The sequence below is a fragment of the Meriones unguiculatus genome, chromosome 3, assembly GCF_030254825.1.
Source record: "Meriones unguiculatus strain TT.TT164.6M chromosome 3, Bangor_MerUng_6.1, whole genome shotgun sequence".
Lineage (NCBI taxonomy): Eukaryota > Metazoa > Chordata > Mammalia > Rodentia > Muridae > Meriones > Meriones unguiculatus.
The window spans coordinates 8,741,910-8,764,759 of NC_083351.1; the positions used below are offsets into that span (position 1 = coordinate 8,741,910).

Below are 22,850 nucleotides of genomic sequence, written 5' to 3' on the forward strand. Positions count from 1 at the left end.
GGAAGGAAGGGCTCTGTGATTGGAATGTAAAGTGAATAAATAAATAAATAAAATTTAAAAGTGGTCCAGAGAGCATCTGGTATATGAATATGCACACCTTTATTTTATATATTTTATTTTATTTTATTTTATTTTCCTTTCCTTTCCTTTATTTTATTTTTAAAGAAAGAAGGGTAACTGGCTCAGCAGTTAAGTGCATTTGCTGCTTTTGCAGAGGACAGGAGTTCTCTTTCCAACACCCATGTGTCAGTTCATAGCCATCCTTACCTACAGTTCCAGGGGATCCAATGCATCTACATACATACAGGCAAACATGGGTACAAATTACATTTTTTTAAATCATTAAGAAAATACATGCATTTTCATATCCTAAATGGCCTCCAGAGTTTCCCAGAGCAACCTTGGATCTGACTCCCATTTGTTATCCAGGGACCTGACTTTGGATGTGTAACTAAAGGCTTGAGCTTAGGAAAAACTCCCTATAGTTCACCTTTTCTTTTTATTGTCCCCTCCTTTTCCTACCTCTCTTTCCTTAAAATGTCTCTTTAATATTGTAAGCTCAGAGCCCAAGGGTAGCCAAATTGGGGGTAGGGGTGTCTCCTAACCCAACTGAGTTGGCCTGTCACCATTAACCTGACCTCACCAACAAAGAGGCAGGAGGATGTCCCAAGATGCGTTGCTATGGAGCACAGAGATGTCACTATTGAGCTTCTTACTGCTTGTCCACATTTATTGAAATAGAACATAAGTTAACACTCAAGACAATGTAAAGGCATTTTCTTTCTTCTTTCGTATATCCTCGTTAATAGGGATGATAGAGAATGTCGCTCGTTGCAGCAATGGACATGGTCAGGGCTTTTAGCCTCCAGTTAGTAGACCTTCACCTCCCTCTTCTCCTATCTTTCTTGTCCATGCACCAACTTAACATTTGCTTCTCTGAAAACTGGGAGTCAGCTAAGGTTGTAGGTGGGGCAGAAGCCTTCCTTATACTATCTATCTATCTATCTATCTATCTATCTATCTATCTATCTGTCTGTGTGTCTATCTTCTATCTACATATCTTTCATCTATCTCTCTATCATCTATCTCTCTATCATCTGTCTGTCCACCTCTGTGTGTGTGTGTGTGTGTGTGTGTGTGTGTGTGTGTGTGTGTATCTCTTGCTCTCTCTGTCAGTCTACAGTGCTAGGTATTTATTCTGAACCTATGTGTGGCAGGCAATTATTCTACCACTCCTTTCCATGCATAATCCTTCAGATGCCCTTTGTGAAACTCACAATGGCATTTATTATACTCCAGGTACAAGGAAAAGATAAAATCTTATGAAACAAGAGTATGCATCCGTGAAAGCCATCCTCCAAGTTGTACCAGGTCACAAGGACCCCCTGTTCTTCCAAACGCTTCTTGTAGAGCAAGGTGTCATCTCGGAAAATGTCCCTGTTCATGCTCACCAGCAATGCCTCTGGAAGTTGAGCTATGACTTCATCATCAGCTACAAGGGGAGAAATTCCTACATCCAGGAAGTGTTTGGCTTCTAGATAGGCAGCCTTGTTAAAAGGACCAGGAAACTCAGGTTGCTGAATGTTCTTCCTAAACTTTTCAGGAATATTGTCAGAGCCAACAAACTTCTTGTATTTCATCCAGATGTCAGGGGGAATAAAAGCTCCTGTCAGTAAGGCATCTTTCCAGGAGCTGTCAATGTTTAGATACCTACAGAGGCAGTTCAAAAGAAGGTTTCTGGTGATGAATGGGACATTGTGGTTCTGCAGATGTGAGGGTAACTGTAAATTGACTAACTGAAGTACTGGATAAATCAGGATTTGAGCCCTGATCCGTGGAAGATCTGGTCTGCCCAAGACATTCTGGAGGATGACAGCCACAGCTGTACCTCCCATGCTGTCTCCACAGAGCACAACCCTGGAGGGGTCCACCCCGTAGGCTTTAGGGTCCTTCAGGAAATGGATCGAGGCAGCGATACAGTCCTGAATACCATAAGGATGTGGGTAGGCAGGAAGCTTTCGGTACCTGGGGAGAAAAAAGAAAAACAGCATACCAGTATGTGTAGGGGTGGGTGGAGTCCACTTGAACATGGTCCTCTATGCACCTGAGACTGAATTTATTACATCCTGAAATGATTGAACAAGTAAGAATAGTTATTCCCCCATTTTCCCCTTGTGTAATTCTGAAGAACTCTCCCAGAGTCAAAACAGCTTGGACTCTCCATGCAGACTCACCTACTTAGAGAGGATCAGGCAGGCCATGAAAGCTAAAGGCTTTGGGCCAGAGAGATTAAAGGGCCTGTTTCCAAGCTTTCTGTCCTGACCTGAATTTGCTGGAAGCTGCATAGTATTGGGGGAGGATGAGGACTGAGGGGAGAGAAGGGGGCTGTGGAAGACTGAGAGAAGAAAAAGGGAGAAAGCAGGGGAGAGGAGGAGGGAGGGGAGGAAGGGGAGAGGAAGGGAGAGCCCAGAGTACTAAGGGGAGGGAAGGAGGGAAGGAATTGGAGAGGAGGGGAAAAATGATGAGAGGAGAAAGGAGAGTATTTAGATTAGGGAATGGAGGAGGGAGGAGAATGGGGAGGAGGAGGGGAAGAGAAGAGAGGGATGGATAGAGGAGGAGGATGGGGAGATGAAGTGGAAGGGAGAAGGGGGGGAGGGAATAGTTAGAAGAGAGGACTGAGAGGAGGGCGGGAAAAGGAGTTGAGGGGACTGGAGGGGATGAGTAACATCTCTCCTCTCCATACTCAGATTCTCTCAGGCATCTCCTCCCAGGCACTTCCTACTGAGGTCCTTGGACAGAATAGATTGCCTTCTCTGGCTGAGTCATTTCACCGGCCATTGTATTGCAATGCAGGTTCATGGACCAGATCTCTGCAAGCATCTGGCCAAATGCTACACTGAGCAGTGTTGGAACAGACATTCATGCAGCCCATCTCTGGGTCCAGTTCAGGAGACCTTAAAGAAAAATGTGGATTCACGATAATAGTACTAAAATTAGAGTTTAAATACTTTGCCTAGCCAAGAATTTATCAAAGAAAAAAGAGATGTAGAATCGAAGTTCAATGCTTTCAAATGTCAAACTTGAAATGTTGTCACCTCTCTATTGTATTCTGTATGTTAGATTCTGAAATGTCAGAATATTCTAAATAAATGGAGATATGTATAATGATTATAAATAAATAAATAAAAGAAATAGAAGGCAAAAAAGAAAAAAAAAAGAGACCTTGGTTGGCTGGGAGGTTTGTGGAGACATGGATTCTAGTGGTGATGTTCATGTTCCCACACAGTGGAAATCCACTGTGGGGAAGTTAGTGAATATTTTTCAAACACGGTGCCTTTCTGAAAGTCCTCAGAAAGGTTCAGTCTTATCCCAACGATACAGACACATTGTGCACCAGCCTGGTGGATGTCAAAGCTGAATGTGTTTCTCAAGAGACTTTAAGTTCTTTTTCCTCTCTTCCCCAATCTGTGTCCAGCTGAGTGGTTTAGGTTTCTTAGAGGAAACTTCTGAATTGTAATGAGAAGCTGTACCAGCTAGGTATTCTTCAACCTGAAACACTAAGCAACTTATTGGAGGTGGGAACCTCAAGTGAGAAGATGCTCCCTTAAATCAGCTTATGATTGAGCCCGTGGGACATTTTCTTGATTGAGGAGGCCTCAGCCCATTGTGGAGGTACCACTCTGGGCTGGTGGCTCTGGGTGCTATGAGAAAGCAGGCTGAGCAAGACAGTAAGCAGCTCTTCTGCATCAGTTCCCGCCTCCAGGTTCCTGCCCTATGAGTTCCTGTCCTTACTGCTTTGATAATGAATTATGATATGAAATGTGAGCAAAGTAAAACCTTTCCACCCTTAGTTGGTTCCCCAAAATTTTCAGAGAAAATTCTGGGAGACCAGGTGATGTATGGGAGAATAAGTCTTCCTGTGGGAAGCTTCTTTTGAAAAGGTACTGTCTGAAGGTACCATAGTAAAGCTTAAGCTATGATGGAGATCCAAAGGAGGTGGTGATGGCAGGGATGTGGAGTGACTATGGCAGAAAGCTGCAGAGAATAAATAGAGGTGCTCCAACAGAGGGGCTCACAGGACTGCTGCTGGCACAGATACACAAACAGGGCTGCAGAAACCCAGTGGAGTTCACATCATGCCACCGGGTGGCACAGACACTGGGCAAGGAGCGACAGGATTTATCCTTTGCCTGACTGTGCTCCAGTCCTACTTTGAACCCATTTCTCCTTCCTCTGCTCCTACTTCCTCCCTATTGGAGCGAGAGGGTTTGCACTGTGCTGTTGTACATCAGAAGCATAGACCTGGCATTTAACATTTCATAGAGTCCCGAAGCTAAGAATTTGGCCTGGTTTTCAGAGAAGGCTTTGTACACAAACTTTCAAATAGTGCTGGAACTATTAGAAACCTGTGGACTCTTGAGCATGGTCTGGATGTCTTTTACATTGTGAGATGACCAACATAAGCCTTTGGAGAAGGCTCCCAAAGAAGGTCACCTTTTTCAAGGCTTGGTCCTCAGCTGGCAGGTCCAATGATTGAGAAAGCTTTGACTTTATTGATGGATGAATTCACTGATGGGCTTAGAGTTTAATGTCTTTGTTGGGAAATGGTTGGGGGTGCCTCACTGAACTAGCACCTTGAAGAGAATCCTGTTCTTAATTACTGCAGTCTCTCTCTCAGCTTTCTGGTCACCATGGGGTGACCAGCTACCCTCTACCAAGTGCTTCTGCTGCCATGAAGTTTCACCTCAACCCAGAACCATAGCAATGGAGCAAGCAGAACGTAGACTGAAACCTTTGAATCCAGGAGTCCTTTCAGTTTTATCTTTCAGCTAGAAGTCATTGCAATGAAGAAGAAGACGAAGAAGAAGAAGAAAAAGAAGAAGAAGAAGAAGAAGAAGAAGAAGAAGAAGAAGAAGAAGAAGAAGAAGAAGAAGAAGAAGAAGAAGAAGAAGAAGAAGAAGAAACAATTAAAACAATTAAGTGTCCCAGGCTACTCACCCCACTGCCAGAATGACGGAGTCTGTCTTCTTGGTCAATAAACTACAAAAGCTATGGTAGCATTCTGAAACAGAAGACCAAGTAAAAATTAGCTCACAAGGATTGTTCACCAATCCAGTGACCCAGGATGTCACTGGCTGTTGTGGCTGTGAAAATGAGTTACTTTATCTGTCCCTATTCTAACTCACTCTGAAATTACCTCAGCAGCTCTACCTGGGCAAGCATCTGAGTGCCTGAGCTCAGGGAATCTCAACTTCTGCAAGGTGAGGAAACTGATGGCCAGGAAGGATTAAGGACCTGAAATGGACAATGCCAAGAGTGTGAAGCTAAGATTAAAAACCTGGGAGTAGTAATAATTTTATATATTAGTATTGATTAATTTGGAGATAAAGAATGGTTGAATATGGTTTGGATAGATGGCTCAGTGGTTAAGAGCACTGTCTGCTCTTCTAGTGGTCCTGAATTCAATTCCCCGCAACCACATCGTGGCTCACAACCATCTATAATGAGATCTGATGCCCTCTTCTATCATGCAGGCCCATATGCAAATAGAGTCCTCGTATGTATAAATAAATAAATCTTTAAAAAAGAATGGTTGAATAGTGCATTTAAAGTAGATTTTTAAATTTTAATTTATGTCCATATATTATTTCTGTCTCTGTGTGAGTGGATGTCATATGGGTGCCTGCAGAGGCCAGGAGAGGATGTCAGATACCCTGGAGTTGGAGCTACAGGTGGTTGTGAGCCACCCCTGTGGTTCTCTGCAGGAAGTGGCCTTTACCACTGACCCGTCTCTCTAGCCCCCAAGAACGGTACCTTCTAATCAGTAGGTGCATCTGAATTTCCAAGTAGTATGTCTTTCAGCATTAGTGCATGATGCTTCCTGGACCAGTATATCAAGTGAGTACTCCTCTGGTTTGTTTGTTTGTTTTTGAACACAGGGTTTCTCTGTGTAGCCCTGACTGTCCTGGAATTCACTCTGTAGACCAGGCTAGCCTTGAACTCAGACATATGCCTGTCCCTGCGTCCCAAGGTCTGGGACTAAAGGCATGCACCTCCCCTGCTTGACTGCAAGTGCTCCTCTGACTCAGCCCCTCTCAGCCCCAGCCATCTGCATGCAGAAGCACGGGGCAGCCAGTACACATCTTCTGCGCTTGTTGCCTGGACCAACACGATTATACCAACATGATTGCAGCAGGTAGCATAAAACCAGGACTTAAAAAACGATGACTCTGGCGTGGGCATATGTGCAAAACAAAGAAGGGCATGAAAGAGCAGAAACACAGGCTTAGAAGACATGGTCACAGCTCTAAGCATTCAGCTTCTGTGTCCAGGTTCTTTACAAAGAGTCTCTGCCTGCTGGCAACGTTTTACAGTAAAGATGCCTGGTCCCGTCCCAGAGGGGGCTTGAGCAGCCTGGGGGAGGGCCTGGGTATGGCTTTAAAAGTTCAAGTCTTTAAACGTTAAACTCCAGGAGAGTTTAAATGTAGCCAAGGGGAAAGACCTCTACCAGCCCTGACCTTGGTTCTGGGCCTCGGGTAGTGCCCAGCTTCACTCCCCACCTGACATCTTTCTTATACTCCAGGTGGTCACAGTTGAAAGTTTTGCACTTAAGCCTCTCCCTTGTAGACTTCACAAGGGCTGAGGCAAGGATGAGGCCTGTGAGGAATCAGTGAGAGCTGCAACAAGGGTCCACTAGGACCCTCTGTATTCTAGACAGGAAGTATCTTGAAATTTATTTTTATTTGACATACACAAGTGGTTTTGCCTGCATGTTATTTGCATATGGAACCACCTCTTCATTTGTGTTCCTGCGTGGTCCAGCCTCCTCCTTTGACTCACAGGTTCATAGGTCAGAAACTGGGTATTCTGAGCCATCATTGCTTTTACCCTCTACAGGGATTGGTGGCTTGGGGTGAAGTGCTGTTGCTAGTGGGTTTGATGCAGGAGAATAAACTTGGACATAGGTGAGTCCCATAGATGTGACTCATTCATAGCTTGTGACCAAGGAAGGTCACCACAGCCAACACCTCCAGCTATAGAATTGCTATGGGTATTTCCACCACCAGAGGGCAGTAAGTGGCCTTTACTTACTGTCAGGGAGAAAGGGGAGAGCTTGCCCTCTCAGGGGAAATTTGGACATGCAGGCATGCAAGCTTCCATCCATTCACCCACCCAACTATGCATCTTCTAGTTCATTCATGAGTATCTCCTTTTGTGCAGTAATTTGTTTAAGCATCCATTTACTCATGCATTAACTTTTTAAAAGTGAAAATGATAGCCAAGATGGTAGGGGTCTATCCCAAATGACTTCTGTGTCCATACCATAGGGCAGTGAGTGGAACTTAGCAAAGCAACCTCAGGGTGATACCTGGGTAGCCAGTTCAGAAAGGTCATTGGGAAGCACAGAAGCTAAAGATAAGCAATGACAGGTTTCAAGCTGTATCTTCAAAGATCCCTCTGATTCAGAAAGAAGATAAAGGGGCAAAATAGAACTGTGACACCATTACAGGCATATGGAGAGGAGGGGACAGGCATAGGGGTCCCAGAATAGTTAAATAAAATGCATTGGGTTGGCATCATTTGGGAACACTGTGGATAAGATGGTGGCTGTGAGTGGAAGGGAAGGGATGGAAGAAGAGGAGAGGGGAGGGGAAGGAAGAAAGGAAGGATGGAGAAATGTGTCATTCATATCCATTACACTGGGTGCTTTGCTTGGACCTTGCTGTTCACCATGAAACTGAGAGTATGGCATAGATGGGACTCTCTGCTTAATCTATTCACTAGACAAGGATCTTCAACTATTACTTGCTTTGGCTCCCTCCTGAAAGGACCTTATGGGAGAATAGTTGAGGTCATGAAGGTCTTGGGGTAATACTTGCCCCATGCCCCAGGGATGCTTCTTACCCAAGCTGCCTATAATTCCAGATCCTCCATGGTAGAAGATCATGCCTCTCCTCAGACCAGAAGAAGCTGCTTTAGGCTGGAACAGCCTCACGGGGATTTCGCCAAAACACAGCTGAGTCACCTCCACATTATAGCTCCTCTTTATGAGCAGTGTATCATGTAGAGTCTGAAAAAGTGCTGGCATAGAGCAAATTCTCAGCTTCTCCAATATAATACCCTGATGGAGAAGTGGAGAGAAAGACAGAGAAAATTAAGGGGGCATGAGAAGGGGAAAGAGATGAGGTCGGAGGAGCTTTCTTTACTCCAACAGTCTGATACAGGGCTGCTTTAACCTCTTTATGTAACAAGCATGATGAGAATTCTTGACTTTTAAAAAAGATTTATCTTTATTTATGTGCAAGGGCGTTTTCTTGCATGGATGTCTATGTATTGCATGTGTGCCTTGTAACCACAGGGCCAGAAGAGGGTGTCAGATCCCCTGGAACTGGAGCTGCAGATGGTTGTGAGACATATGTGGGTGCTCAGAACTGAACCCTGGTCCTCTGCAAGAACAGCAACAGCTCTTAGCCACTGAGCCATCCTACTGGCCCCCAAGTGTGTTTTCTTTACTTGTTTTTGAAACACATGGCCTGAAACTCACTCTGTAAAATAGGCTGGCCTCAGCCTGCCTCTGCCTCCTGAGTGATGGCATTCCAGCACTGGCCCGCCATGCCCTGCCTGGCTCGGTTTTCTCTGGGTTTTAACTTATCAGCACTGTGTTCATCAGTAAGTCTGCACGATTCCCCTTGACAATTAGCTTACAGTCTCATCAATGAGAAAAACTCTCTCTACCTCCAAATCTTCACATGGGGATGGTGAATAGTGGTGATGGAGTGGGGGTTGCCTGAGATTCTTTGAAGAGCTGGGCTTGCATTTTTCCTTAACACCACTTTTCCTGCAGCATCTCCCCTATCATATTCTTATGTCAAGTGGACCAATCTTAACTCTCCAAGGAAACCTTACCGTAAGGGCTGCTGTACCAATCCTCTAAGTCATTCTGTGCCTGCAAGAGCTTGCTGAGATAAGTCAGTGGATTAAATGACGCAGAGACTCTGACCTCCTTAAGCTGCTCAGGTTGTTTCCCAAACATTTAGATAGTCAATGGTTTAGTTCATCTAAAAGTTGCAAAAGTTCATGTCTCCTTTCTATAACTTTGTTTTCCATCCTTCTTGCCCATCCTTTACACACTAACAGCCTATGCCAAGTTCAGAGTCCCATGAAGAGGGAATCTTGCCTGTCTGTATCCAAAAACCCCACTGCAAAGTTACACTTGCAGTCTAAATGTTTTCTCTGATTTAAATTATGACTTGTACTATTATTTTGGAATTGGATTCAAATGACTGTTTGGATAGTCCCCTCCCATTTTAATTCATTTCATTAATATTTCTTATAAGTATATCCCAGGAAGAAAAATTTCATTATGACTAAAAAAGTTTCTTTTAAAAAAAAAGTTTTAAGCTGGGTGTGGTGGTACATGCTTTTAATACCAGCACTTGGCAGGCAGAGACAGGTGGATCTTTGTGGTTTTGACACCACTTTGGTCTCTAATAGCAAGTTGCAGGCCATTCAGGTCAATGTAGTAAGATCCTATCTCAAAAAAGTTTTAAATCAGGAGACTGACTCAGCAATTCAATTTGACTTCTAGCACCCACATGGTAGCTCACAGCCATTTATTACTCAGTCCATACCTAAGTAAAATTGCACCAAATGTGGTGATAATCCCCCCAAGAGCCATGTATTATCAAACACAAATCCTGGAACCAGGCATGGGAACTAGCCCTTTAAGTTGTAGGTCAGGGGAAGTCCAAGAGACTCCCCCAATAATATAAGCTACTGCAGATAAAAATGTAAACAGTGTAACAATGGTGCCATTGTCCTAGGTTGCTTTCCAGAGCTTGAAGATAAGACCTTGTTGCTGAAGACACCACAGGACTTGGAGGAATCAAGCTGGAAGTGACTTAGAAGCTTCCTTCCTGAGGATTAGCTCTCATAGTATCCGAACATGTCATACAAACTAATAAAGAAGAAAAACAATCAGTGGTCCTACTGCTTTATAGAGGTACAAAGCCTATAAGTCACAGCAAGGACTCCAACATGACTCCTGCCAACATGACTCCAGCGGCACAGTACTGCTTCTCTTAGCTTGTGGGTATCCAACAGCTGCCTAGTTGGACTTAAGGCCTACTTGATATGAAGGGTTTCATGCTTGCTGTAAACATGGGCAGGTCCTCGGTGGTTGGAGAGGTCACAGCCCTTAGAGGAGAAGCCACTCCTGTTTTTCTGAACAAATGCAATTCCTCACTGTATTCTAAATACTTATCCTGAGGCCTACAGGTAAATGTAGCTTCCACCCCTCATCAAAGAAACTTCTTCTTGGGACACTGAGACCAACACAGGAAGCCACACTGGTCAAAATGCAGAGCATAAGTGGCTGGTAAGTGTCCAGCGCAAGTGGAGACATCTACAACACAACCCTGCACCTAAGGCACAGGGGGAAATGTGGAGGAGGAGGAGTGGGAAGACCGTAAAAGGCAGAGGCCGGGACTTGTGCTCCTTTTACAGTCTTTCCACTCCTCCACTGTACAAGGACTTGCACAGGCTCTTCTAGACGTGGCACGAAGCTGAACCCATGCAATCTCAACAATATGGCTGCCCAAACAAGAGCTACACAGAGACAACAGCAACTGACATGTCAGTGTGGATGGTGGAATTTCACAAGGCTCCACCTAGTGAAGACCTACAGGCCAGCACTGGCTGCAGAGAGGAAGAATCGTTTTCTCCAGGGATGAGCTCTCGACAGGCCATCCAGTCCCATGTGGGCAGCACGACACACGTGTGTGTGAGCAACAACCCCAAGTGGACTCTGCAGGACACACACACACACACACACACACACACACACACACACGCACATTATGAATTTGAGAGGATGTGGAGGTCACAAAAGGAGCTGGAGCGGGGAGGGGTAGGGATGGAAATAATATAAATGCACCTGTAGTATTAAGGTCTGAAATTCTCAGAAGCCTGAAACGATTAACTCAAAAACTCTAGAAATCACATAATATATACTAATTATAGACAAAAGTAGGTTTGGTGAAAGCATTTAATACTTGTATACAATGTGTTTATTCTATATTAGTCTGCCTATTCCCACTGATCACCTTCTCCCAACTCCCACTTTCTGGTTTTTATGTTTGTTCTTGATCCAGTGAATTTCACTAGATATACTTACAGGAATGTGGGTAAGGAGTTATCTGCAGGAGGAACTCACCACTGGCTATATGTTGTGGATATTAATATTTACTATTGATATATCGTTTAGTTAAGCAGTGGTTAGTCCTAAACCAGCTGTATACCCAGATCACCACACAGAGACTAGGATTTATTTAATTAACCTAGAGCACAATGCTAGGCAATAGTTACTCCATCCTAAACCTCCAAGCCCGCATTGTTTCATTTAGATTTTACCCATTACACTTGCTTTTAGTCGTATCTTAAGTCTGGTCCATCTCTCCACATGATTCTAAGACCTCTCCTCCAGAGTCTTTCTCCTCCCTCTTCTCTCCCCTCTCCAGACCAGGATGTCTCACTTTATACTCTCTCTTGCTCAGAATTGGGGCTTGTTGTAAAACGAAAACATAGAGAACAAATGGTGGCATGTTTACACAAACTTGAGACAGATGATGCTAAGAATAAGCATCACAATGCATTGTCCGAATTGAAACCAGAGAGTGGTAGAGATATCAGCATCTGAATGAACAAGGGTAAATTGTATACATTCCACAAGAACATTATACCTACATTTCTCCCTCTAAGTCCAACAAAAGGCTCCTTTTCTTTCAATACAATAATAATTATAAAATTATGAAATATGTTAGGTAAAATTTACATGTGCAATGTCCAGTCCATGTGCATCTGGCAACTTAGGAAAAAGTATTTTATCTCTTCTATCTTGACAGGCTTAGAGTTCTATGCCTAAATTAACCTTTTTTCCTTATTGGTATTACCTATATGAAAACATTTTCTTAAATTCTAAACAGCTTGTGCTCAGATTTTTTGGTTCTGTTGCTCTCCTTGTGGAGTTCCTGTCCTCTCCAGATCTTACTGTTTCCCACTTCTTTCCTAAGATTCCCTGCACTCTGCCCAAAGGTTGCCCATAAGTCTCAGCATCTGCATTGATAGTCTGCAGGGCAGAGCCTTTCAGAGGTCCTCTGTGTCAGGCTCCTGACTTGTTCCCTCTTTTCTCCTTCTTCTGATGTCCATCCTCTTTGCCTTTCTGGATAGGAATTGAGCATTTTAGCAAGAGTCCTCCACTTGATTAGTTTCTTTAGGTGTACAGATTTTAGTAGGTTTATCCTATATTACATGTCTATATGAGTGAGTATATACCGTGTGCATCTTTCTGCTTCTGGGATAGCTCACTCAGGATGGTCTTTTCCAGATCCCACCATTTACCTGCAAATTTCATGATTTCCTTATTTTTTATTGCTGAGTAATATTCCATTGTGTAGATATACCACAATTTGTGCATCCATTCCTCCACTGAGGGACATCTGGGCTGTTTCCAGGTTCTGGCTATTACAAATAAGGCTGCTATAAACATGGTTGAGTGAATGTCCTTATTGTGTACTTGAGCCTCTTTTGGATATATGCCTAGGAGTGGTATAGCTGGATCTTGAGGAAGTGCTATTCCTAGTTGTCTGAGAAAGCTCCAGATTGCTTTCCAGAGTGGTTGTACAAGTTTTCATTCCCACCAGCAGTGGAGAAGGCACAGGGGTCTTTCCTGAGACTGATATTCCAACCAAGGACCATGCATGGAGATAACCTAAGACCCCTGCACAGATGTAGCCCATGGCAGTTCAGTATCCAAGTGGGTTCCATTGCAATACAAACAGGGACTGTCTCTGACATGAACTGATTGCCCTGCTCTTTAATTACCTTCCCCTGAGGGGGAAGCAGCATTACCAGGCCACAGAAGAAAACAACGCAGCCACTCCTGATGAGACCTAATAGACTAGGATCAGAAGGAAGGAAAAGAAGTCCTCCCCTATCAGTGGACTTGAGGAGGGGCATGCATGCAGAGGGTGGAAGAAGGGAGGGATTGGGAAGGGAGGAGGGAGAGAACCACAGGGGGGATACAAAGTGAATAAAGTGTAATTAATAAAGAAAAAAATTCTAAACAACTTAAGCTTATTATGAAACTATCACTATTTGCTCTTCAACCTCATCAGAGACTTGAGACGGAATAAAATTAGTTACTGGAGTAAATAGGAAGTGCATGTTAGCAGCTTCCAAAAAATAAAAACTGACAGAGACAGTTTGCTGCCTGAACAGCCACCCATAACTCTCTATAACATTGGAGCATCATCTTCACACTTCTGGCTCAGAATATTTGACAGACATAAATGTGATACAGGAACTATTTAGGACCTGTTTATCCTGTCTTGGCAGAGTTTGGCAGTCGATACATCCTGCATTTAAGCTTGCCTATTTTTGGCAGAATTTGTCTGTCATGAAGCAAGGATATTTTCTTTACCTGAGTACCTCGTTTGACACATTTGAAGCCATCTCCATATGGAGGTTCTTCAATGCTCCTCGTCTTCTTTGAAGTAGGTGGGGTGCTGCCAGGAGATGACCTGTCTCATTGTCAAAGAATCTTTAAAATAATAAAGATATTTTAAAATGCCATATTCTGTAGGTCTCTGGAGTTTTTGAAGACCTACCTATCTTTATATATGTAATCGATCTGTCTACAAAATCATACCTATCTGTTAAACCTAGTGTTTTTACTCCTGTGATAAATTAGACTAGGGTCTGACATGACTATGAGCTGATTAACTAACAATTAACTATTACCTAATATCCTAAACAGTTTTAAATAGCAGTTTACAAGTATTGGAAGTAACCTTGAATTTGTATCAATATACTAAAATTTATCAATGTATCAAAAATAGACTTATTTTTGCATCAATATACAAAATACCCGAGTTAAAAATAACCTTATTTGAGAATAACAAATAAAACCTTAAGTTCAGTAAATTCAATAATCTACCTTTTGTCTTATTACTCATATAAGATATTCCTGTATTCCCTTTCTTTCTTTTCAACCTCTTTTCTCCTTATCCAAGAAAGATAGAGAAAAGAAAAAGGAAAAGAGAGAAATCCCTGAGTCTAGCCTTGTTTTCTCTCTGAATAAGACCATTAATAATTTATAACCATCTCCCAGTGACAATAAACATTCATAGACACAGAAAACAACCAAAAACCTACCCAACCCCTTTTAAGGAAAATTGGATGTTGTTCTCATGAATTTCCTCTAGCTGACGTTTTGGACATGCAGAAATCCTGTTAGGGGGCCCAAAGGAAATTGTGCAAAATTATTAATTAAGCAAGCATTAACATTTGTGGTCCAGTCTTTGAATGTTGAGACATTTTAGGCTTAATAGAAGTCCTATTGGAACCGTCTAAAATGCTGGACCAATTGAGATTAGTAGCTTTCTTCAAAGCTCTCTTGGGAGGAAGCCTTGATGAGAAACAGCAATTGAAGCAGTTGAGGCAGGAACAAGCAGAATGTTGGAACATGCAAGATGCTGGAACATATGTGTCAATGTCTCAGCATGCTGGAAGGAGGATTTCTGTCAGGTTTGATCCCGCATCTCTGGTGTCTAGTTCTTTTGTTCTGCAAACATATAATTTCTCACAAGCATTATACAGTTCTAAAATTATAAATGTATGAGATGTGCAGGATGAAACTGAACTGTAATCCAGTTTTATCTATGCCAATTAAAAGAATGGCATAATACATTTTTGAAGATATTATAACCGAGGATTTATTGCCCATGTATTGTTGAAGTTCTGGCTAGAGACATATTTTATGTCTCAGTCAGTTTTAGAGTTGTTTTTATGTAAAGGGCTCAGCAATATAAGTTACCATTATTATTGAATATACAATCCTTATCATGTTGAAATCAAAACAAAATATCTTTTCTGGGCTCTTGGGCACCTGTTGTATTAGGCCAAGCTGACACCTATCTCCTGAAAGAAGGCCTTCCATTAGAGAGACAAGCTGGTTGCCTTGAACAATAGAAAAGGCATGTTTTAAGTAAATTTTACATAAACATTTTAATTTAGAGTTTAAGCATACCCTAGGCATCTTGTGCCTGTTTAGAGGTTTAGGCCTAGGTTTTTATATAAGTTGTAGCTATTTTTGTCCTATCCCTTTTTTTTTTAAATAAAATGGGCAGTTATGCCTTTATAGCCAAACTTTATATAAACCCCCTTTTACTTTTAGCATTTAAGCATACCCTAGGTATCTTGTACCTGGGTTTTCACATTTGCTTTGGCTACCTTTGGTTTGCCCCCTTTTTTATATGGGTGGACAATTCTGCCTTTTAAATATATGAATTATAATTTTTTAATTTTTAGGACTTAACTAGGCTGGCATGTGCTTTGCCACCTGTAAGCCTCCCATGTCTTTTTGGCATCAGGCATGACCAACATTTGTCCCCCATGAAAATGTCTCACATTTGAAAGGGTAAGCCAGCTTCTAGAGCAGTGTGACATCTTAATTTAGTCAGAATTTAAAAGTTTTTTGACAGGGGAGGCATACACTTTGCATGTTTGTCTCCCAGCCTAATTTTGAGTCCTTACATTGACCAACAGAACATATTTCTTAAGCCAAAATGCCCTTTTGTAACCAGTTCTGTGGAAGTGCCCGTTTTTGGGATTGGCTGGCCTTTTTAGAGCAGTGTGACATCATCCCTCCTTACATAAACCTAAAATTGATGTGAATTCAACTTTTAGATCAGTAAGGACATAACATTGATTATTAAGAAAAAAGAATTTACATGGTAACCTTAAGAAAATTTGCAAGCAGCTAAACAGCAGGAGTTGCCATCTTGGCTTTAATTATGTAAATTAGACTGATTCAGAACTCAAAGATCTACCTCCTTCTTTTTGCTTTGTGTTGGGAATAAAGGCATGTGCCTTCACCAACTGCTTCATATATTTTTTTCTCAAATCTGTATCATTGTAACTCAAAGCCTTTACATGAAAATCAAGGAAAGAGACAAGAAAATTTTAAGTTTTGGGTCAGTTGTGCCAATTTACACTGTAACAAGCAAAGCCCAGTTGGTTATTTTTTGGAATGATGATTCAGTGAATTGGTGGACCCTTACCAGAAAGAGCTGTCAAATATCTTGCAGCCAGAGAGCTTTGATATTTAGTCGTTATTAATCTAATTATTAGAAAGAGTGCCCTTTCATTGTCTGTAATCTTGCAGCTGAAGAGACAGTTGAGCTTTAAAAGCCCTGGTTTGGGCTCAGTGATTAAGAGCACTAGCTGCTCTTCCAGAAGTCCAGAGTTCAATTCCCAGAAACCACATTGTGCCTCACAGCCATCTATACTATGATCTAATGCCCTCTTCTAGCATGCAGGTGTACATGGAGATAGACTGATCATATACATTAAATAAATAAATAAATCTTAAAAAGAAAGAAAGAAAGCTCTTGTTTGTCCTCACAAAAGTCTAGAGTTTCATTTCCAGGACTTGCATCAGATACCCTCTTCTGACCTCTGTGGTACTTGCTCCCCTTTTTGTCTCTCTCTTTTTCTCTCTTCTCAGACACACACAAACAAATGCCTTGAGAAAAGAAGAAAGAAAGGGAAAAGAAAAGAAAACCCTAATTGGCCTACTGTCATTCCTTGACTTGGAGACTTTAATCAGATGGGTTAATAATGGCACCAACAGCTTTGTGGTCACAATCTTTGGCCATAATTGTGCCGAGAATGGATGAAAAGTTATGCATGTGAAATGTCCAAAGACACCGTATAGAAATTCTACTGTGCTGCAACTTTTATCATTTTATAACATAGATGGAAAAGATGTGTTTTCCAAGGTCTGATCATTTCCCTTCTGTCTTTATTCCTTAAATAGTAATTAAATATCTAGGGGCCTTTACAAGTTCTTTCTCTCTCTATTTCTCTCTCTCTCTCTCTCTCTCTATTTCTCTCTGTGTGTGTGTGTGTGTATGTGTGTGTGTGTGTGTGTGTGTGTGTGTGCGCTCATGATGCATTTGCCTTTTATGTGAAGGCTAGAGGACAACCTCAGCAGTTGTTCTTCAAAAGACACCATCCACCTTACTTTTCAAGACAAAATCTCTCATTGGCCTGGAGCTTACTTAAGGAAGTTAGGCCAGCCAGCCCCAGGGACCCACATCTCACCTCCCCAGCACTAGGATTATGAGCAAAGGCCACCATTTCCAGCTTTTTACATGATACTGGGAATCAAACCTAGGACCTCATGCTTGCACAACAAGCATATTATTTCAGCATCCATATCACAATATTTTTTAAATTTCAGTTTATTTACTTTACATTCTAAGGGTGTCCTCTCCTCCAGTCTTCCCTTCCAGTCCTTTCCATTTCCCCTCCCCTTCTACCCCTGAAAAAAGGAGCCCCTCCCCCCATATCAACCCTCCCAGCACATCAAGTCACCTCAGGATTGAGCATATTCTCATCTCCTGAGGCCAGGCAAGGCTGCCCTGCCAAGCAGAAGTGATCCAAAAGGAGGCAATACAACCCATGTTAGAAACGGCCCCCATATGAAGACCAAGCCACCCATTGGCCACATATGGCCACCTAGGCAGCGGACCTAGGTGAAGATCATGCATGCTCCTAAGCAGCTGTCTCAGTCCTACACAACAAACGTGTAACAGACAGATTTATCTCCCCAGCCTGTGACCTCATCCTTAAAGGCAGAAGTTATAACAAGGACAGTCATCTTGCAAAATTATGTGGCTCTTGATATTTAAAGATCAAAAGGGGATGGGGGACCTGTGTCACCATTAAAATGAAGGCATTTAATTCATTTCATACCTCCAAACTCAGGTCCTCTGTCTTCAGTACCCATGTTTACATTTCAAGTCAAGCTGAAATCAGATTCTGCACTGAGCTTTAATAATTCATTAGTAACATGGTTCTCAGACACCAGACAAGGTAAGTTGTCTTTCTGTTTTTTGTTTTAGCTGGGATTAGGTCTGACCTTCTACTGTGTGTTTTACTGATAATGTGATACAATGTTTCAAGAATGATTTCATTTCTTCCGGATTCCCATCAAACAATGATCCTCTTGATTCCCAAGCCCTTAGATAAGGAAGTTTGAGAAATTTGATCCTTGAGTAGATTTGATCCTGTCCAACCTGAAAACCTTTTAAAAGTTGAGCAATTGTGTATGTGTATATATACATGTGCTCTCTCTGTCTGTGTACTTGTGTGTGCATGCCTGAAGTTGCATGTTCACCTGTATGAGCAGAGGCCAGTGCTCATATCTTCCTAAATTACTATCTACCTTGTGTTTTTCAGTCAGGGTCTCTCCCTGAACCTGGAGCTCATCAGTCCCACAACCTGATGGCCAGCCAGCTCCAAGGATCCTCCTGCCCTCACCTCCCCCACACTGCTGTGCTCACCTTTTTATGTGATGCAAACTTGGGCGTTCATGTTTGTGCAACAAGCGCTTGACCAACTCAGCCATCTTGCCAGCCCCTGAACAACTAACTCTTTGGATTAAGGGATATAAAGTCTCTAACGAGGGAAAGGTGGCATAGAAAGGTGGGGAAATGAAGGGACATGGGGCAAAAACAGAGAACAACAGTTCCCTTGGGTCTGATCTTTGTCTTTCATGGATAGGGAGTCAAAAAATCCTAACACTGGCAGAGCAGTCCACTGTCATTCACCAGTACAGAAAGATGATTGGGATAGCCAGTGAAAAACACATATACACTCGGGTTTAAATTATTTGGGTTGGATTGGGGAGGTGGGCATGTCTTTTTATTTTATCTTCTTTTTTACTGGCTGTCAAGGCATTTCTTCCTTGGAAGAAATAGAGTTGCAGAAGGGAAAGGAATCAGTGAGCCACAGGCAGTTTTTAGGGCAGTAACACTATTCTATGTATAATACTGTGGTGGTGGATGTTTGGCATATATATTTGCCAAAAATAAAGTAATATATATATTATATATATATTACATATATATATATGTAGTGATATAGTATGACTAGATCCCCATTCTATCTTAACAGCCCTTCTTCCCCGTATGCAAGCCTCTTATTGTGCTCATATTACTTATCACAGCTATCCCATTAAAGAGAGAAATATCTGTTCATAACTACATCATCACACCCTGCCTTGTGGTTAGTGGTAGCTGATCCTGTTCATAGCTACATCATCACACTCCATCTTGTGTTTAGTGGTTGATTACCAGTTTAAAGAATGTATTCCAAATGTCCCAAGCTATGTACACAGTGACTATACAGAGTCTATGTAGTCATGCACACTTAGGTTATTTTTCTTTTTTCTTTTTCCCATGCTTGTATTGAATTCCCTTCAGTGTTTCCTCTTTGCTTAAAAATTCTAAGTTTCTTTTAGGCTGATTCATCTTGAAGTTCTTTTTGGTGACAGAAATTAAGTACTGAGTCCCTGACTACAGTTGTTGAGGTGTCCCCTGGGGGCGGGGAGAACTCAAGCCATCAAGAAGATGATTTAGCTGTTGTTAGGATGTCCTTTGTTTTACTCAGTTAGTCTTACCCCTTCTGCTTGTCTCAGCTGATGACTTTACACAAAGCTCACATTTGTGTGTGATGAAGAAGGGCCCATTACTAGGAGGACTTTCTCAATGGAGTAAAAGAAATGAGGTTCTGGCAACTGGATTCCTAAGAAACAAAAGGTGTTGCTGGAGCATCGCTCATAGTAACGACTGTGTGAACTCCACCGCCACTCTACAGCTGGGGATGGGGCTCCATCAGGGAACGGAGCTGGCTGTTTCTCAACAGATTCATGCTCATGCAAGTGAGCAAAGGAAGGAGACTCTGCCAGGAAAATCAGAGCCGGAACCTGCTGCCTGGACATTCCATCTCACTGGAGGTAACACTGGTTACCTTAGAAGACCCCCAGGGTCTTACATGATCCCTAAGAACAGCTTTCCTGAAGTTCCATCCATCCCTTCCTCCACTCACTGGTAGACATACTGGACTCTGTGCATGCTCCCCAGCACATATGCCCCTAAGTCACAGCTTGCTGTGCTCAAAGCCTGAAATTCATCTTCCCCCATATTCCTTTACAATGTTATTAGTCTTTCAAAAACGGCCCAGAAGCCATTCTGTCTGACCCTTGGTTCTAAGGCTCATGGGTCTCATAAATCTATTGATAGAAACAATATTAGCCCTCAGTTATTCTGTCCTTGGTCTGAGGGTCTCAGAAAAGACAGAGTAGAAGTCATTTTTTCATCTTCCACAGACTCTATATAATAGATTATGTTTCCACTGGTAACCTCTAACTCTCATCTAAGAGATAAAAAAAATCTAGGTATGTCATTTGTGGCTACTGGTTCCAACCATCCAAAAAGATAAAAATAAAAAAAAAGACACTGACTCTGAGAATTGTCATCATGTTGGACCCCAGAACACCAACAGAAGGCTCACACCAAAGAGCAAAAGAATGTATTGGTGGGGACTGAAAGACTCCTGTTACCCCAGGCCAGGTCAGTGTGAACTACCATTGCCAATTCAAAGCGGACAATACAAAATTATTTCTTTTAAGAAATGAACTCCATATATATCTTCCTGGCTAACACAACTTCTGCATGGAAAGTGAAAAGATAGCACACTCAGCCCATTAAATGAGCATAGTTTTAGCCATTGTCTAGAACACACGGTGCCTGGCATATCACTACAGCACATATCGGCCTGTTACACTATGTAGATTTTTTTACAAAATGCTTCCCCAATGCTTAAGTTCTCTCTACCCTCATAGATCATAGTCATTAAGAAACAGAATTTACCCATGTCATCATCACATTGAAAAGGTAGTGCATAATCCGAATCTTCATGGTGTATAGGAGAGCAGGAGGTATGTCGATAGTGAGGAGATGGTCTATAAGAACCCAGACATTGACTCCCATGATCAGAAGACACAAGGCAGCGAGGAACATTTCGACGGGATCCAAAAGCAGCATGGCGCTCTTGTTTGTTCAGAGTGAGCAGAGGAAAACCTGTCCCTTAAGACTTCTTGCTCAGCCCCAAACCCAGGCACCTTATAAGCTGCCGGGAAACACCGTGGCCTGGCTCCACCTCTCAGAAGCTGTTCTTGAGATTGAAAGCATCCTCTTGGGAGCTCATTGCAACAGATCACAGCCTGGACAAGCTCCTACCCGGCAGTAGTGGAACCCTAGCACCATGTCCCAAGGTAGGTCAGTCTTTCATCATACCCAGCACTGACCATCCTGGATAGCAAATGGACTTCCAGTGGAGAAAAGACTGAATGGAAGGAGATGCCAGTCGACAGCCATATCTGTGGGAGGTTGGTTAAATGGAATGGAGGTGTGTACTGTTCTCTGTGATGCTCCTCTCAAGTGTGAAATCAGAGATTAGAGCAGTGCTGTGTGTGCCAAGGTAAACCACAATGAGGAAGAACACAATGGGGGGAGGGAGCAACCACACATGTTCCTTCCTTACCTATCCTTTTCTACTCCCTAGCCTGATCTGCTCAATGTCAAAACACACTGTGCCCTTGCTGACCTTGTTCTGACTCTTCTCCGTGTGGATAAAACACTGGAACGTCTAGGACAGCTTGTTTCATCTTCTACAGAAACCTTGATACCAAGGCAGAAGTACTGAGTCCTTAGAAGGTGCACACTATCGTACCTTGCTCTGCTGAGGGGGCGCACGGGAGACTTTAGATCAGGTGTTCTCAACCTGTGGGTTGAGACCTTTTGAAGGATGGAATGACTCTTGCAGAGGTCACCTAAGACCTGTAGTGAGAATGTTGGTTCCGTTTAATATGCAGTTATGGTATGTAAATATGTTTTTGTTTTGATCCCAGGTGTGAGATATGGGCTGCTTCAGATTGTTCACAGTAAATAACTGTGATTTGTCTTGTGCCCTGGCAGGAGCAAGATTCTGACAGCTGAATGCAGTTTATGTTTGGAATCCTGGGGACTCTTGAGAGGGTAGAAAAATGCCAGAGCCCCGAGAGAAGGGTAGTTACTGCTGTACCTGCTGCTGCTGCTGGTCCCTGCATCTCTTGGTGGTCCCTGCAGCTGCTGGTTCCTGCTGCTACTTTGGCTATTGCTGTTTGCTGGAATGCTGGAATGCTGGATTGCTCAATTGCTGGTTGCTGGTTGCCAATTGGAGGCAACCTGACAATAAGGATTAGACTTCCCACAAGAAACTCGATGCCCCTAACCAGCAGGATGTAGTCTAAAGTGATCTACACCCCCTTTACTGTCTACCCTTTTTTGCCTACCTAGTGTTTCGGGGGGGTGTAAAATGGATTGGGGTATAGGAGGGTGGTATTTATAAGAACTGAACAAATAGCCAGAGGCCTGGTTACAAAGACCATCAGAAAACAGATATTCACATTATGATTTATAACAGTAGCAAAGTTATAGCTACGATGTAGCAGTGAAAATAATTTTATAGTGGGGGGTCATCACAACATGAGTAGCCTTTGTAAATACCAATACAAACTTGTTGAGAAGTTAATCTGGGGAAAATAACACTTACATGACTTTTTAAAAATCCCTGGTAATGCCAGGTATGGTTACAAATGCCTTTAATTCCAGTGCTAGGGAGACAGAGGTTGGCTTAGCTTTATAAATTTGAAGCCAGCCTGGTCTACATGGTAAGTTCCAAGCCAACCACGACTATATGGTGAGACCTGTCTCAAAAACATAAACACAATACAAAATGTACTAATATGCCAGGCATAGTGACTCCTGTCTTTAATCCCAGCACATGAGAAACAAATGAAGTTGGAATTCTACATGTTCAAGGCCAGCATGATCTCCATAAAGAGCTTCAGGCCAGCTAGGGCTATATAATGAGACCCTGTCTCAAAAAAGCCATATCAC

At 42.5% G+C, this 22,850-nt stretch overlaps 1 protein-coding gene across 1 annotated transcript; it reads right to left on the reverse strand.

Moving 5' to 3' along the window:
• Positions 1–1,253: 1,253 nt before the first annotated feature.
• Positions 1,254–20,930, reverse strand: LOC132652714 (arylacetamide deacetylase-like 4 family member 1). The gene is made up of 4 exons (XM_060378649.1): positions 20,781–20,930; positions 7,906–8,122; positions 4,999–5,062; positions 1,254–2,025 (listed from the first exon to the last, which is right to left on the reverse strand). The coding sequence occupies exons 1-4, from the start codon at positions 20,928–20,930 to the stop codon at positions 1,254–1,256; spliced, it is 1,203 nt and encodes a 400-aa protein (XP_060234632.1).
• Positions 20,931–22,850: the final 1,920 nt, after the last annotated feature.

Coding starts and splice junctions, on each gene's coding strand:
- LOC132652714 (XM_060378649.1), bottom strand. CDS start 20,930: ATGTTCCTCGCTGCCTTGTGTCTTCTGATCATGGGAGTCAATGTCTGG. Junction 8,123..20,780: donor TCAATGTGATGATGACATGG/GTAAATTCTGTT, acceptor CTTCTCCATCAG/GGTATTATATTGGAGAAGCT. Junction 2,026..4,998: donor TCCGTCATTCTGGCAGTGGG/GTGAGTAGCCTG, acceptor TTTTCTCCCCAG/GTACCGAAAGCTTCCTGCCT.